The 16341-nt window shown below is 42.5% G+C and overlaps 1 protein-coding gene across 7 annotated transcripts in view; it reads right to left on the reverse strand.

Annotated features, from left to right (window-relative positions):
• Positions 1–810: 810 nt before the first annotated feature.
• The window catches only part of AFF1 (AF4/FMR2 family member 1), a 187860-nt gene continuing 172329 nt past the window's right edge, over positions 811–16341 (reverse strand). For 4 of the 7 annotated variants that reach the window (XM_030564934.1, XM_030564932.1, XM_030564936.1 and 1 more), the window contains 6 exons: positions 16042–16178; positions 14485–14556; positions 13807–13900; positions 13645–13688; positions 9764–9993; positions 811–4544 (listed from right to left, as the gene is read on the reverse strand). In XM_030564934.1, coding sequence (XP_030420794.1) covers positions 4423–4544; positions 9764–9993; positions 13645–13688; positions 13807–13900; positions 14485–14556; positions 16042–16178 — 699 coding nt within the window. In that variant the 3' untranslated portion in view covers positions 811–4422. The remainder of the gene's footprint in view (positions 4545–9763; positions 9994–13644; positions 13689–13806; positions 13901–14484; positions 14557–16041; positions 16179–16341) is intronic. The other 3 variants (XM_030564935.1, XM_030564933.1, XR_004000700.1) reach the window with 2 other exon arrangements.

A 16341-nucleotide genomic window follows, 5' to 3' on the forward strand; every position in this document is an offset into this window, starting at 1 on the left:
TATCACAGTAGTGCCTGCAGATATGCAAAAATCATCCTTCCAAGGAACAATTACATTCTCAACACAACACAGAGAGGAAAAGAAAACCCAACACAAACGAGCATAAGGCCACTCAAGAGAAAAACTCCCTTTCTCATTGATTCTGGAGAGAACAGAAGTTGAAAATGGAGGAAGCACTCAGACTGAGTGATGACAATCACAACTTTGGGCATTAGCAGACCAAATCTGAGGTGGTCAGAACTCTCCTCTCCACAGTGTTTTATAAATATATTACTACATTACAGTGTGGGTGAGGATTAGAGTGTTGTTTACTCACTGAGTGAACACTGCTTTCTTCCATATCATGCCCTGAAACATGTTCATGGCATGTGCACAGCACACCACAACCACAAATCTGGTCTTCCATTATTGCTCTCAACTGATTTGTTAGACTATTTTTAAAAAGGCCCATACCTTTGTCTCTCAACAGCCATTCACAAACCAATCAGTATTGGACATTAAAGATCAGATTGCTCAGAGATCTCATGAAATATCCCACATTAGAATGCAGGCCTGATGTCTCCATGTTGTAACGCTCCCGTCTCACAGAACCTTCAGATTTCAGCCACCCGTTCGTTATCCAACAGGTAAGGGCGTTCAGTGTTAAATACAGGAGAACTTCAAACAGCATCTTCTAGTACAGCAAGTTAGGCTTAAATAAAAATAATTTAGAAACAAAAACACTGCCATGCAGAGTGGGAAGGGCAGTGAGCGACTGCCTCTATGACAGGCTGAGAACTTGAGGACTCTCACAGCAACTCAATGAACAGGTTACTTCATTTAATATTTATTTTATTTCCCCACATGAATCAATCAGTCAGTTTGGAAATTCCATCACACACAGGGCAGAAAAGGTTATTTACATGATGGAGACACACCCCAAAATAAATTTTTATGTACAGATTTATACCTGGAACAAAGGAGGGGCTGGGGGAGGGATGGGGACAAGAACAAACAAAAGCAAAAAAGGACTTTGCCTTTTTAAACAATATTGCAGTCAAACTCTGACTCCGTTACAGAAGAGCTCCATGTCTCCAGTGTGAATGGGGCTTTTGAACTATTAAATAATGGCAGCTTAGATATAGAATATTTGACAATTTAAATACATTAATTACTTCTAAATAAATATTGCATGGGAAGGCTGCTGCCTTGCGACTGCTGCCCCCTTCACGCCTCACAGGACTCGCTCTTATCTCCACCTTTTCTTTTTTTGCAATGGCAAATACTATTTCATTTTTTTCTTGCTCCTCCCTAAGGGCCTGGCCCAGGGCCCACTGAAGTCAATGTCTATCTTTCCCTTTACTTAAATGGGCCTCGAACCTGGCTCTAGGCTGAAGATGGGTAGCATTTCTTCCCAATTACTAATATTATGGAGTCCCTACAAAGGGAAATAATAGAATATAGCTTTCTGATTTGTAGTTTGCTCCTACTGATTACTCTCCACTTATGGGGCCTGTACTGACTATGGGCATAATCTTGCTCCCACTGAAGTAAATGGGAGGTTTGCTGCCAGATTCATTGGGAGCAGGGTTGGGCCCCATATATCACAAGAGGGCTTGGTTCGACATTCGTTTTAAATAGTTCGTAAATAATCCTGTAAGGCAGCAGCACCTCTGCATTAAGTGGATCTCCTCTTGACAAGGCCTTTGCCCTTCCACCCCTTTAGCTAGCTTTCTTGTAGGAATAGCACTATCCAATTAATAAAGTGTTCACAGGTGGGCTTAGGCAGGTCCCTTGGAATCTGGGGTCGATGATCAGAGGGCATTCAGGTGGAGCAGTAAGTCAGAAGCAAAATAGCAGGCCTCAGCACAATTCACAACCGAAGTCCTGCTTCCAGTTGGGCTAGGCCATCTTGTTCAGGAGGGAGAGTCTGTCTGTGTTGGGATGGAAGTGGCTATCTGAAGGGTGGAGAGGGGGCTGCAGGAGAGATGTATGTATGGGAGTCGCACTGAATCTGGGTCTTCATTTATCCTTAAATCTATCCCTAAGAGTCTCCTCTGGCTCCTGCAGAGTCCCATACTGATTCCTAAGTCAGGTGGTGGTAATAACCCTTTCTTTCCCCTCCTCCTCACATGTGACATTAAGGCAAGCTGCACTGCAAGACAAAAATAAGAAGAGGATTTCAATCAATCAGTCTGGAACTCCAGCTTGTTAGTTATACTTGTATCAGATCGCAGGCTCCGAAGTGTGCAGAAGGGCCTTACTTTTCTATGCCCTTCCCATGCTTCCTGAGAACAAAATTAACATTAATAAACCTCTGGACTGCGTGTGTTTATTTGAATCAGTTGTTCCTTCCAAAAGGAATATGCATGTGTATATATATTATTATATATAAACTGGGAGAGAAACATGGAACTTGCTTCCAATGGTTACGATGGCTTATCCCTGAAATGAACTACGGCTTTAACAAAGTGGTAAGACATGAGGAGGGTTCTGAAGGTTCCGTGCAGCCAGAGGAAAAGAGAGAATGGAATGTTCTTGTGCTTATTTCTCTGTTAATGCAAGAGGTGGGGACTCGTTTTCTCAGAAGGCTCTCCAAAGACGCATGCTTCCCTTCCGCTATCTACATGGGAGCTTTCTTGGGCCTCATGTTGCAAGGGACTGTCCCAGTCTTACATGGGTCAGGGACACGGCTTTAAAAGGAACAGCTTTTGGAAATTCAGACCTCTTGCTTATATTTTATTGAAACCTAAAACCCTCAGCAGGCACCTCGGAGAAGGAGTATTGCTTCATTACAGCACATGTATAGATCTGTTTCTATATGGATACACGGTATGTGCAAATGCTTCCTTTTACAATGGGGAAAAGGGGCCAATTCATTGCAAAGGTTTTCCTTTCTGTAAAATTGATATGCACAATTCATTTGGGCATCAGCATTCCCAGCAATCTAGCATAAGTCGAGTGCTGGTTGAGAGGACTGGAGAGCTAAGGCACACTATTAGATATGAGGATGGCAGAAAGCTTTACACAATAGGAATTCTTTGCCATCTAACTGGATATAAAAATATTGTGAATGTATTCTTCAGTGTTACTGTCATCTGCATAATCATATCTTTAAAAACACAACTTATGGTAAAGAAGAGCTGCTTGCAAATCTAACAAGAATAGCTGAATATTCTCATTTGTGTTCCTCTGAAGATAGATTTTGAGTTTCTGGGCAAAACTTATAGCTTTGCTATGAAATGGGAGTATCTCCCATATGAGGGTTACAAGATTTCAGTGCCAAGCCTGCTCTCAGATATCCACTGAAAAAATCAATGTGATTGTGTGAATATCCAAGGGCAAAAAACTGACCCTTTATTTCCAGGTATAGTGAAAGCAGGTACCACCTTATGCAGAAGCAATTCCTCCTGATTTAAAGATCTGCAACTCAGCATAATGTTTGCACAACCACAATGAACCATTCTGACTGTCCCTTACCTTCCCTCCCCTTCATACCTAATCAGCAACAATCTGAGAGGATGCATAGTGACAACTCCCTGCCTTCCTTTCAGAGGAAAACAGCACAATCCTTACGTGCTCCTTAACTTCCCAACCCCAACTGTGTTTGACGTACGAGGCCCAAACTAAGTACCACAACTGAAACAGTTTGAGAGTTAATGGTTTGCATTTTGTGTGTGTGTGTGTGTGTGTGTGTGTGTGTGTGTGTGTGTGTGTGTGTGTGTGTGTGTGTGTGTGTGTGTGTGTGTGTGAAGGAGAAAAAAATCAAAGCAATGGTGATCTACTAAGTGAACTTGCAGTGCTGAAGGCAGTGGTTGCAATCAGTTTCAAGAGTATCAGTACAACAGCTGATTTATAAATGCAGTAGGGTATGGTTAGGAAGTGGGCAAGGCAGATTGCTTTTCTGCTTCTAGTTTAACATAATGCTGTTTGGTTCCGTTCAGGTCTTGTCCTCCCCCTGACCTCCCAACTCCGAGGAAGAACAACATACATCATTGATTGCAGCTGTGGTTTGCAAAAACACTTCTCTGAACTTTCTGATAGACATGTGACTGCTGTGGCTTTTGAGATGTTGCATAATAACTTTTGGAGGTGGACTTCCTTCTTGTCGGCACTTCTTCACGTGTGATTTTTGTCTTGCTGGTTATTCATTTATAGAAATGTTTACAGACCACCAACACATTGAACCTTTCAGACAGTACATTGCACTTTGTCCTTTTAAAGACAGGCATCATCAACTCTGAGGCCTCCCTTCATCTCTTCAAGGTGGCCAAGTGCCACCCTAGAAACACAGTTCAAAAGTTCTCCAGTGTAGTTAGATCCCTTCCATCTTGCTTTGTTTTCCCTTCCAGGCGCTTTTATCCAACAATTCAGCCAGACAGACTGTTTCTGAGGCTTCCAAAGTGCAAAAAAGTTCAAGGCATTGACCACCCTGAGCACCAGTTAAGGTGTATTTGTTTCCAGTCTCAGCCACTGTAAACCTTGCCTAGTGTAGTGTACCAGTTCAGTCATACGACTGTTCAGTGCCAGAGGGCACACTGCTGTGCTGAGTTCGGCAAAGAATTCTAGAGAGACGGGAAGGAAAAAGAAAAAAGTGGTTAGTCAGTTTTTACACAGGAGACACATCTGAAGGGAAAAGAGATGTAACAAGAGAAACAACAGAAAATATTTTATAAGTAGTAAGTAATATGATTAAACATCCCATTAACGCACAAGAAGTTACATTAATAAGTATTAGTGGTGTGTTAAGATGCTTAACACAGCCATAGAAGACACCCAATTTACATGCACACACACACACACCCCCGCACACCGCACAGACACTATACATTACATAAAACAACGCAAGCTATGGTAAAAGAAAATTGAAGTTGCAAAATCAAGCACTTACAAGGTAGGAAATGCCAATTTTCAGTTGCTTGTGCAACTTAAGTCAGCTCCCTTGTACCTATGCATTATGATACTGTCTTTAAGTTACATAATCACATGCTATATTTTGCATAGGACTCCTGCCTTAGTCAGTGAATGGGAAGTTATTCAGTATTTCTTTGTACCCTCTATGTTCAATTTGTGGCCTCAGGCCCCATTTACCAGATACTATCCAAACTCTGCGCTGAATAAAAAAATAATTTCTTCATAGCATTTCTATGGTGGTTTCTGGCTTACTATTGAAGTGCTTTATAAATATAATCAATGTATCTTTCCATACCCTCTGAAGTGAGGTGGTATTATACCCATTTTACACATGGAGAACAGAGGCACAGAGACTAAGGCTAAAATTGCAAAAAGTGTCCTCTAATTTTGGGTCCAACTTGATATGTCTAGGGCTCGGGTTTTCAGAGCACTTAGCATTTTTATACACCTTAAGTTCAAAGCACTGCTTCAACTGATTTAAACTGCAACGATGAGTGCTCGGCTCAGTCACTCTGTGTGGATGGCACACACACAGTCTGGTCAGCAGGTAGGAGTTGTGAGGGGTTGGAGCATGCTGAGTGCACATGGAATCTTCAGAGAATTTAGCTGCCAAACTCTGACAAGTCTCTGCTGAGCACATGCAAACGGATTTTTTTCCCCAAGAGGCTTGTAAATCAGCCAAATTCAGGTGAATTTTCATAATGACACCCATCCCTGACATCATGGCAACCGACCTCCAGGCCAAATTCCAAGCCTTTGCTCCAAAGCATGAAGGTGCCAAATCTCAACAAAATGGTGGTAAGAATTATTTTTAACATGAAAAAGCTCAATTCTGAGAAATGGCTGAACCACTGTATCTGAAACTTCATGAAAAAAATTAGCCTGAGGCAGACACCCGGCATGAAAAAGACTTAACAGTTCGAGTCTGGCAAAGTTATAACAACTGAACACACGGAAGTGATAGGCAACCTTCAGTAGAGGCAATGCTATTGGCCTATAGGCATCTCTAAACCCTCAAACTAATCAAGCTTTTCCTCCTACATACAGGGAAGGAAGGAAAAGATTGTAATTTCTATATTTAAACTCTTGAGAGGTGCTTAAATACTCAGGTGATGTACTTATGTACTTGTATAGACGTATCATGGTGTACTCTGAGTACCTTCAGAAACCTGATGCACATCTTAATGAATTACCAAAGCACAGCCTGCTCTGTGCTGATGGAATTAGAATATCGATGTATAATTTATTTTAAATTTAAAACCACCTAACATTTTTAATGCAGTCTTTCCTTCCCCTTTAAAAATAGTTAGTAGCAGGAGAATATGGTAAAAGAAAGAAATAGGATTCAAGATTCCTTTTTCACTAATATTTCAAATACCCTTGTCTTTAACTTGACTTTTCTTTAAAAGTTTCATGGAGCTCTTTGACCCCTCTCTTACTATACCCCTTTGCCTCCTCTCACCATTTTCATGAACCTCGCTGTACTGTCAATTGTGTTTTGAAGCCCTTCAGCCATTTTCAACTATCACTTTTTACTTCAGAAGCTAAATTCTGAAGTTTACAGTATTTACTTTAACATGTACAGAACTTTTAAAAAGTAAAAAGAACAGGAGTACTTGTGGCACCTTAGAGACTAACAAATTTATCTGAGCATGAGCTTTCGTGGGCTACAGCCCACTTCTTCGGATGCATGGAATGGAACATATATTGAGGAGATATATATACACATACAGAGATCATGAAAAGGTGGGATTTGCCCTACCAACTCTAAGAGGCCAACCAAGTAAGGAAAAAAAAACAACAAACTTTCGAACACCGGCGCCAGGTGCAGCACCCACCTCTGGGGCTGCAGCTGCAAGACGTGGCTCTGCGGATCCAAGCCCCCATCAGGCATCGAGCCCCCAGATTTCCAAGGACAGGCCCCCGGAGGCAGCTACTACAATGTTGCCTTCGGCGCTGATCCCATTCAGCACGTTGTTGTGCATCTGTGAACAGATCGTGCAAGGCAGGTCCATCAGAACGTGTATCTGCAGGGTCTTGTCAGTGGAGGTCGTGTACAGAGTGCCCAGGGAGTGCCAGACCCCTGTGATCTGGGACTAGTGACCCACGTCAAAGTACCGGATGTGCTGGAAGTGGCCTCCTCGGTTTTTGAAGACATAGAGCAGTCCCTGTTTGTCCCCGGCCCACAGCTGCGTCCCCTGGTAGGGCATGGAGAGCAGGTAGGATTCCAGCTGCAGCCTCTGGAGGACGCTGCTGGCCCTTTGGTCGAAGACGACCAGCGCGGTCCTCGCTGCCTGAGATGATGAAGCGCTTGTTGGCCACGAGGGACAGGACAGCGCTGGAATGGAACTTGTGGCTCTTCAACAGGGTCTGGGTGCCTCGCGGGTCGTACACTGTCACCTTCTTGTCGTAGGTCCCCATGACCAGGATGTCGGGCAGGTAGGAGAGACACAGCATGGGAGCTTTCCCACTGATCTCCCCAAACTGCTGCCTGTTGGTCTCTGTCCCACAGCTTCACTGTGCTGTCCCAGGAGCCCGAGCACACCTTGTTGTCTCTTGAAGCCAGCGACCACACCCAGCCCTTGTGCGTCCCGTTGCGTTCCACGCCCAGGGCTTTCACCAGCACCTTGTCCGGGGACTGGCCTATCTTGATTATCACTTCAAAAAAGTTTTTTTTTTCCCCCTTACTTAATTGGCCTCTTAGAGTTGGTAGGGCAACTCCCACCTTTTCATGGTCTCTGAATGTGTATATATATCTCCTCAATATATGTTCCATTCCATGCATCCGAAGAAGTGGGCTGTAGCCCACGAAAGCTTATGCTCAAATAAATTTGTTAGTCTCTAAGGTGCCACAAGTACTCCTGTTCTTTTTGCGGATACAGACTAACATGGCTGCTACTCTGAAACCTTTTAAAAAGTAGCGGACAAAGGATTTTTCACACCCATGTGTCTGCTATTTCTATTCCCCTGTTCCCCACATCTAATTTACAAAATGGGTGCATGGATCGTCATGAGGTGGCAGAGGGGTTTTATGGGAAGTTTAAGCAGAGATTGGACAGTTCCAAAGAAGTCCAGCTGGCCAATCAGAACATGACTATAAATCTGTGACCAAAGCAAGTTCTGAATTAAAATAACCTGAAACTGACAAACATAAGTTTGTGGATAAGAAAACACACAGAAGGGCATATCTTCTGCCATGCCCGAAAGGAGGAGGGGAGGCCAGAAGAGCCAGTTACAACATCCTAATCTGGGGGATGTTTCTAAGCTGGCCCAGGCATACCTTGGCTGTTCTAAATGACACTGATGGCACATGGCCCGTTACACAACCCACCTACTAACTAGGGACCATCGGAGCACACTGAAGACAGCACAGGAGCCAATTACGCCTGTTCTACATCCACTGGGGATTTCCCAGCACTAGGGGACTCACCTGTGCTTTCTGTTCCTTTCATGCCACCACAGTGGTGTAAAAGGAGGGGAGCTGGGGCCAACACGTGGTCCATTCATTTTATTTTCTCCCCACTCTGCACTCTCATTCCCCTACGTTTAATATCTGAGAAGCCTCCTCCTTTGGCATCAATTTTTTACATGGCAGATCTTAATGGCTCAGTCCTGACACACTCCATGGCACCATTATATCCTGAACAGACAACATGAATATTTATTGTCTTCCTTTACAGACATCAATTCCCTTGGAAATATTTACTCCATAGAATTATTGGTAATCTTTATTCCCCTTATGTTAAGAGACAATCATGAAGGGAGTTTTCAGTTTGACCTTACTCTGTCCATGGCTCTTCTCTCATAATTATCTACCTGGGGTTATATACAGTGCCTACCTCACGTCCTGGCTTATCACCAATAGAAATACACTGATTTTTACAGCGTAGGTCTTGTGAAGATGTAGTCCATTAGATAGAAAAATCCTAATGCCGTGAAGCTTTTTCTAACACTCCCATGCTGCCCAATTGAGCATTTTAACTTAACATGTTAAGTCCTCCTAGTATTCTAACAAGACACACGGAACTTTCTACTTTTATTCCTTCTTCAGGTTTGCCATTTGAACACATCCCTTTGTCTTCAATAGCTTGCGTTTCTGTGAAAAAATTACCTCACAAGCCCCATGTTAATGACTGAACATAATCTGAGCTTTTCTTCCTCTCGCTATCTGTGCTGAGAGACAGCCATGTCACAGATTTAACCATGATAATGTCTTAGTAAAGAGTGTGACAGAGATTGGGGAACCCTCTTTGCAAGTGCTTGGCATAGAAACAGGAATGATGTTAGTAGGGGCCAATGCGCAAGCACCCTTTATGCAGGTTCTTCTATGAGGAGAGGTCAGAGCCACTGTTTTTAATGTAAAAACTAATGAAAACAGGAGCTTTGACAGAAAGAAAGCAAGCAAGAAAGCAAGAAAGCAAGCAAGAAAGCAAGAAAGCAAGCAAGAAAGCAAGCAAGAAAGAGCAAGCAAGCAAGCAAGCAAGCAAGCAGAAGTGGTTCTTCATGGACCACAAACCCATAAGCTGAAAAAATGAGTGAATCTGAAAAGGTTTTGCAGGTCACCTTTAAATGGTGAGCTTGATTTTTACCACTTTAAATTCCCTTTTCACTGTATTTTAAACTAATCAATCTTTCTCAGACAACCTTTTAATTAGAACAAACATCACATAGCAGAAGCAAACAGATTATACCAATAACCTGCTCACATACCATAAACACCTTAGTTTATTTTAATATGGATTATGTTTGGATTAAGAAGTGCCTCTTTAAGGCAGAGTTTGCTGAGGTGTTCGGAATTAAAAAAAAAAAAAAAAGGGCTCTGCAAATAAGCACAATACTAGAAGGAGAAGCCTTGGGCAATAAATCTTACCCTTATTCTTCCTGGCCAATGCATCAGCTTGCTCCCAAATATCATAGGCATAGAGGATATAGGAAGTGATGTTGACATAGGAAAAGGTTATGCTTGGGATATTATGTAGGGTGTTGATTGAAGAACCAATGCCTCCACTGCCACAGTTGCTAGCGTTTGATCCTGGCTGGGAACTCACAGAGCTGGCAGGAGAGGGCATCGGGGAAAGAGGAGAAGGTGTGCCTGTGCTTCTGAGGAAGAAGAAGACATCATGAAGCCATGAGGCAACAGGTTAATGACTTGCCACAAAACACCCAGACTTCTATTTTTATGAGCTACCCACCATCAGACAGAGTTCTGGTGTCAAATACCCATGCTCAGCAAGAGCACTGTGACATACAAGGCTGAGGACTAAGATGCATTCATCACCAAGGCAGGCAAGATAGATAGATAGCACCAACTGCATTACTGTAGTTAAAAAGTGAGGCCAAGATTTTCAAAAGTGACTTGGGATTTTGGGCACTCAATTTAAGACACCTGATTTTCAAAACATGCTGAGCACCCACTCAGAGTCCCAAGTTGGGTACTTAATCTGTATTCACTTCTGAAAATCTTGGCCTGGTTATTTAAGTGTTTTAGCTAATGAATCCCATTCCATGAAGTCATGATCTCTACATTAAAGAGTTTAGGTTTTTTGATGGATATTCAAAATTAGTGTCTCAATCCAAATCACTTTGCAGATCTGCAATTGTGCTTATAGAAGCTTGAGATAGAACAGATCTATTTGGTCAGCTAGTCCATCCTCCAGAGACTGTGCAAGATACATTCTCCATTGCTTCACCTAGTCCAGTTTAAATTATCCATATGATGGAACTTCCACCTCTTCCCTTGGGAGACTTTTAGTTTAATTAACCTCACTGTGATAGGCCATGGTAGGAGTGACGGTGCTTTCAGAACCAATATTATAATACATAAGCATTCTTTCAAAATATTTTCAAAGAGGTATGAATAGAATTGCATGCCTAGCTTGCACTTAAGACACTCAATTGCCACAACTGAGTATGCACAAAAGACTGATTTGTTTACAAGTTGCCAATAGGATGCACACTTGGCCATGTGCGGGCACATATCCCCTATTTGCACATGAAATTGCTTTAACTGCATGCTAGCCTGTTGAAAATCAGGTCCAGCATCAATTTGTAGAAGACAGCTTTTATGTTTCTTTCGCTGCCACATCCACAGTAACTCCGATGCAGACACACAAAGGTAGCAAAAAGCATCAATTATCAGCAAGAAATTTTTTTAAAAGTTTCTGTCAGGGGAATCAACTCACAAGAAAGTGTCAAAACACCAGCTAAAAGCTAATCTAAAATTCAACACGTACTACTGTGAGTAGTACAGCATCTGTATGCACAGACAGGAGGGATGACAGGAGAGGTGGATAAATTTACAAATCCCTAAAGGAGGAAAATCCAACATCTGTCCTCTGGTTTTATTAACCCAGGACAAAGATTAAAAAAATGGGACCTCTACAAACAACAGTTTCTAATGCATTCTCTCTTTCCCTTATTCTTTGATAGGACAATAACATGTATGACACAGAGTGGGTTTATATTGTCTGTAAAATAAAATACAATAAAATAAAATGAAATGAAACAAATCAAACAAACCTCTGTAAATTGAAGTGAGGGAAAGAAATAAGAAGCAGATATATATTTTAAGAATGTTATTCCAGCCCACAAAACAGGGAGTGATTCAATGCACTCAACCAGAGGGAGGGATAGCTCAGTGGTTTGAGCATTGGCCTGCTAAACCCAGGGTTTTGAGTTCAATCTTTGAAGGGGCCATTTAGGGATCTGGAGCAAAAATCTGTCTGGGGATTGGTCCTGCTTTGAGCAGGGGGCTGGATTAGATGACCTCCTGAGGTCCCTTCCAACCCTGATATTCTATGATTCTATGAAACTCCTTGCAAAAAAAGTCTGCAATTCAAATGTGTAGGCAAACTGCCTCTGTTGTAGAACTGATAAATGAAATTGTTTTAAATTGTTCACTTTATTAATGTAACTTCTGTTCACCATTCACTACACTTGCCTACACTGTAACTTCTGTTCCATATTGTAATTCAAACCCCATTTTAAAACACTCACTCCATTTTGTAAAAGCTTCCTCCAACCTTCATTTTTGCAAACCCTGCTGTAATCTTATTAGTTTAGTTTAGATGTGTGAATGAGGTATGTATGAATGATGGAATCAACCTCCAGCCCCAGCTTGTCCTGATGAGATAAAGTTCAAATACCAACGGCTGAAGACCTAGACAACAGCCCTAAACAAAGTAAGAAGCATCCACCCTAAAAAGAAAAGGACAACAGAACAACAGAAGGAAGATCAAAGCCAGGTCCAAGGCTGAAAGTCACGCCTGCAATTGATGGGTAATCAATCTAAACCCAGAGGCAGCGTGACACAGCAAGACCTATAGACTTTGGCCATGTCTACATCTAAAATTTTGCAGCGCTGGTTGTTACAGCTGTATTAGTACAGCTGTATAGGGCCAGCGCTGCAGAGTGGCCACACTTACAGCAACCAGCGCTGCAAGTGGTGTTAGATGTGGCCACACTGCAGCGCTGTTGGGCGGCTTCAAGGGGGGTTCGGGGAACGCGAGAGCAAACCGGGAAAGGAGACCAGCTTCGCCGCGGTTTGCTCTCGCGTTCCCCGAACCCCCCTGCAAACCGCAGGGAAGGAGACCTGCTTGCTCGGGGGTTCGGGGAACGAGAGAGCAAACCGGGAAAGGAGACCAGCTTCGCTGCGGTTTGCTCTCGCGTTTCCCGAACCACCCTGCAAACCGCAGGGAAGGAGACCTGCTTGCTCGGGGTTCGGGGAACGAGAGAGCAAACCGGGAAAGGAGACCAGCTTCGCCGCAGTTTGCTCTCGCGTTCCCGGAACCACCCAGCAAACCTCAGGGAAGGAGACCTGCTTGCTCGGGGTTCGGGGAATGAGAGAGCAAACCGGGGAAGGAGACCAGCTTCGCCGCGGTTTGCTCTCGCGTTCCCCGAACCACCCTGCAAACCGCAGGGAAGGAGACCTGCTTGCTCGGGGTTCGGGGAACGCGAGAGCAAGCCGGGGAAGGAGACCAGCTTGATTACCAGAGGCTTCCTCAGGTATGCTGGGATACCTGCTTATTCCACGGAGGTCAAGAAAAGCGCTGGTAAGTGTCTATACTTGATTACCAGCGCTGGATCACCAGCGCTGGATCCTCTACACCCGAGACAAAACGGGAGTACGGCCAGCGCTGCAAACAGGGAGTTGCAGCGCTGGTGGTGCCCTGCAGATGTGTACACCTCCTAAGTTGCAGCGCTGTAACTCCCTCACCAGCGCTGCAACTTTCTGATGTAGACAAGCCCTTTTAATCCAAACTAAAAGCCTATAAAAAAAGAAGGGTGAGATGAGAGACTCTGGGTAACATTCTGCTGCCAACATGGAAGGACATCAGTGCCTGCCCAACGGAGATCCAGCTTGTCCTTGTGCCTGGCTTTCCTGGCCAGTTAGCCGCCACAAGCTACGAACCCAAGCTGCAAAATCAAGCTATGAACTTAAGCTATCTTCAGGACTGGTAACTATGCAGCAGCTGCAGAACATCTGATGGATGTGTGTGTGTGTGAATGTGAGCGTGTGTGTGTGTGTGTGTGTATAGGTATTAGGTATAATGTGTGTGTATAAGAATTAAGATATTAGTTATTAGTCATAAATTGTTATATTAATCATAAATTGTTATCATAATAAATGTGGCATCTTTGTCTTATCCCCTTTAAAAAGATCCTGCTGGTTTTTTTTACTGGTCTAATATAATTGGTATAATACTGTTAACACATTACGAGAGAGATTTTAATATGCATTTTAAATAATACCTTGCAACACACGGAGAAGGTGCTTGCGTGACTCTGGAAGAATTCTGTAGTAAAAAGGAAAGTCTAGTTAGATTTGGGTTTCACATTGACCTATATTGAACACTTGCAGCTTCTTCCATCTTTCTAATTTGAAACCTATTAAATAATGCAATCAAACCCTACCTTGAAGTGTTCATTGAGAGTTCGGGAATACTTTACTGCAGTGTCTTTTTTGTAACGAAACATTGCCATGTGCAGAATGGATTGGCAGCGCATGCTGTGAACAAAAACCAGGAATCAGTGTCAGAACATTCAACGCCACTCCAGCTGCAATTCTTCTTGCAGAGCTTGAGGACATATATATCCATTTTACTGCAAATTGAAGAAAGTTTGTGCTTCCTTCCCCATATACCACAGACAGCCACTGAGAGAAGATCATGTCAGAGAAAAACAGGAACAGTCAGGGAAGTAGATGCACAACTCCTAATAGGTGTTATGGGCCTAATATATCCTGTGCCCAGAGCTGACGTGGGTATGTTCAACCATGGCTTCAGTTACACAGCTCAGAACCTTTGTAAGGCAAATCAGCTTAAGCCTTTACGGACGCTTAAATTATCAGCATATCAAGTGAGATTTAGAATCTTAACCTTACATACATGGCTCCCTACTGATATGCCAGTTCATTTTAAAAGGAGATATTTAAGAGTTCACTCTACTACAAAGTTTCTGCATAAACGTAACTATCAGTTTAGACCAACCTTCCACCCCTCAGAATGAAAGGCCTTTCAATCTACCAGGTTCAAAAAGAGAATATAAAATGTTGCAACTAGGGGTGGGGAGGTGAGGGAGATAGACTCATACCACAAAACAGCAAAGATTTTTTCATGTGCAGATGCCGAGGTATCTGAAAAGGATTTTAATGTCATTATAAATCTGTAAGAAAACAAAACAAAAAAAAATTAATGACATTCGTCAACAGAGCTAGATTCCCAATGACAAATACCGCACACCATTTATGGAAAGCCAGCACGATCCACTGGCTCAAATAGTGAATCAGGAGACCTGAGTTCTATTTCCACCTCTGCTTATAACTCACTGTGTGATCCTGAACAAGCCACTTTACTATCTCTCTGTGCCTACGTGTAAAACAGGGATACTAATACTTATTTATTTGTGTAAAGCACTAATTAAGGGACTGACCCTCTAATTGTGCCACAGATAGAAATCGCCTTAACTTTAGCAGGTGTTCTGCACGTGGATTGGGTTTTATCATAGTTGTCCACCTTACTGAGCTTGGGTCAGAGTGGGCATCCTGAGTCCAATATACAGGAATGCCAAAGTGGGAACAGTAAGTGCACAAGGGCAGTTTAGGGAGCAGGACAGAAGGATATAGTCCAGTGACATTTTTTCATCTGAACATTTTTGACAAAAAATGGCTTTTTGATCAAAACATTTTAATGGGAAATTTTCATATGGTCAAAACTTGCCATATTTTCAAGGAAAAAACACTGAAAGCTTTTCAGCAATATATTTTAGGTTTGTTTTTTTTGGGTCAAACCTTAATTTTAGAATTAAGAAATTTTTAGAAATTAGAAAAAAAAATTAAATAAAAAAATTCCCATGAAAAATTGGTCTTTTTCAACCAGTTCTAGACAAGGAACCTAGAGATCATGTCTGGGAAACATTCACGAAACACTGACTGCGTACGGATTAAGTGATAGCCGATATATTTCTGTATGACTGATGCTTCCTTCCGCTTGGGAGGTGATTTACATCCTTCATAAGCAGAGTTTACTGTAATTGGAAAATCCCCTCTTGCAAAACAGCAGCAAACAAAAAAGGGAACTTGGCTAAAAGAACCTCCTGTAAATGTATTGGCAGGAAAGTGTAGGCCGAAGAACTGATCCCTGCAGGACCCCACTAGAAACATACCCATTTGATGAGGAATCCCCATTGACAATTATATTTTGAGACCTATCAGTTATCCAGCCTTTTTAATCCATCTAATGGGAGTCATGTTAATTTTCTCTCTCTCGTTTCTTAATCAAAGTATCATGGAATACCTAGTCAAGTTAGTTTGACAGAATCTATTTCCATAAACCCATGTTGATTAGCATTAATTATATTACCCTCCTTTAATTCTCTATTAAGTGAATCCAGTAGCAACTGCTCCACTATCTTGCCCAGGATCAGAGATCAAAACTGAGATATGAGTGAAATTCAGAGGTATACATAGATTGTAAGCTCTCTGGACAGTCTTTTTATGCAGTGTTCATGCTGTGCCTAGCACAACGGGGTCCTCGACTGTGACAGGGGCTCCTATCACTAATATAATACAAATAATAAATGGTAAAAACTTTTTTAAAATCCATGCTGTGTCACTGAAATGGCTTTACACTGAAATGGCTTTACACTTACTTAAGGAGATCTATGGTGTCTGTGAATATGGTGTATGCTGATTTTGGTGTCAGTGCATCAGATTCCACAGCAATTCCATACTCGATGAAGGAAAGGGCAGCCTCCAAGTACTGAAATGCCTTTGCAACCTTGTCTGTCTGTCGAGAAGAAGGTGCTCATGGTTAGCCAATGAGAAAAATTATGGTTCTTTGTTCATTCTCTGCCATATCTGTGCCTTCTCTTTGCTTAGATATGCAGTTTGGAGAGAGGAGGCTGGCCTCAGAACGTTACCCAAAGGGTTCCAACTCTGATTCCAGAAAA

Source organism: Gopherus evgoodei, chromosome 5, assembly GCF_007399415.2.
Source record: "Gopherus evgoodei ecotype Sinaloan lineage chromosome 5, rGopEvg1_v1.p, whole genome shotgun sequence".
In the NCBI taxonomy this organism is placed as follows: domain Eukaryota; kingdom Metazoa; phylum Chordata; order Testudines; family Testudinidae; genus Gopherus; species Gopherus evgoodei.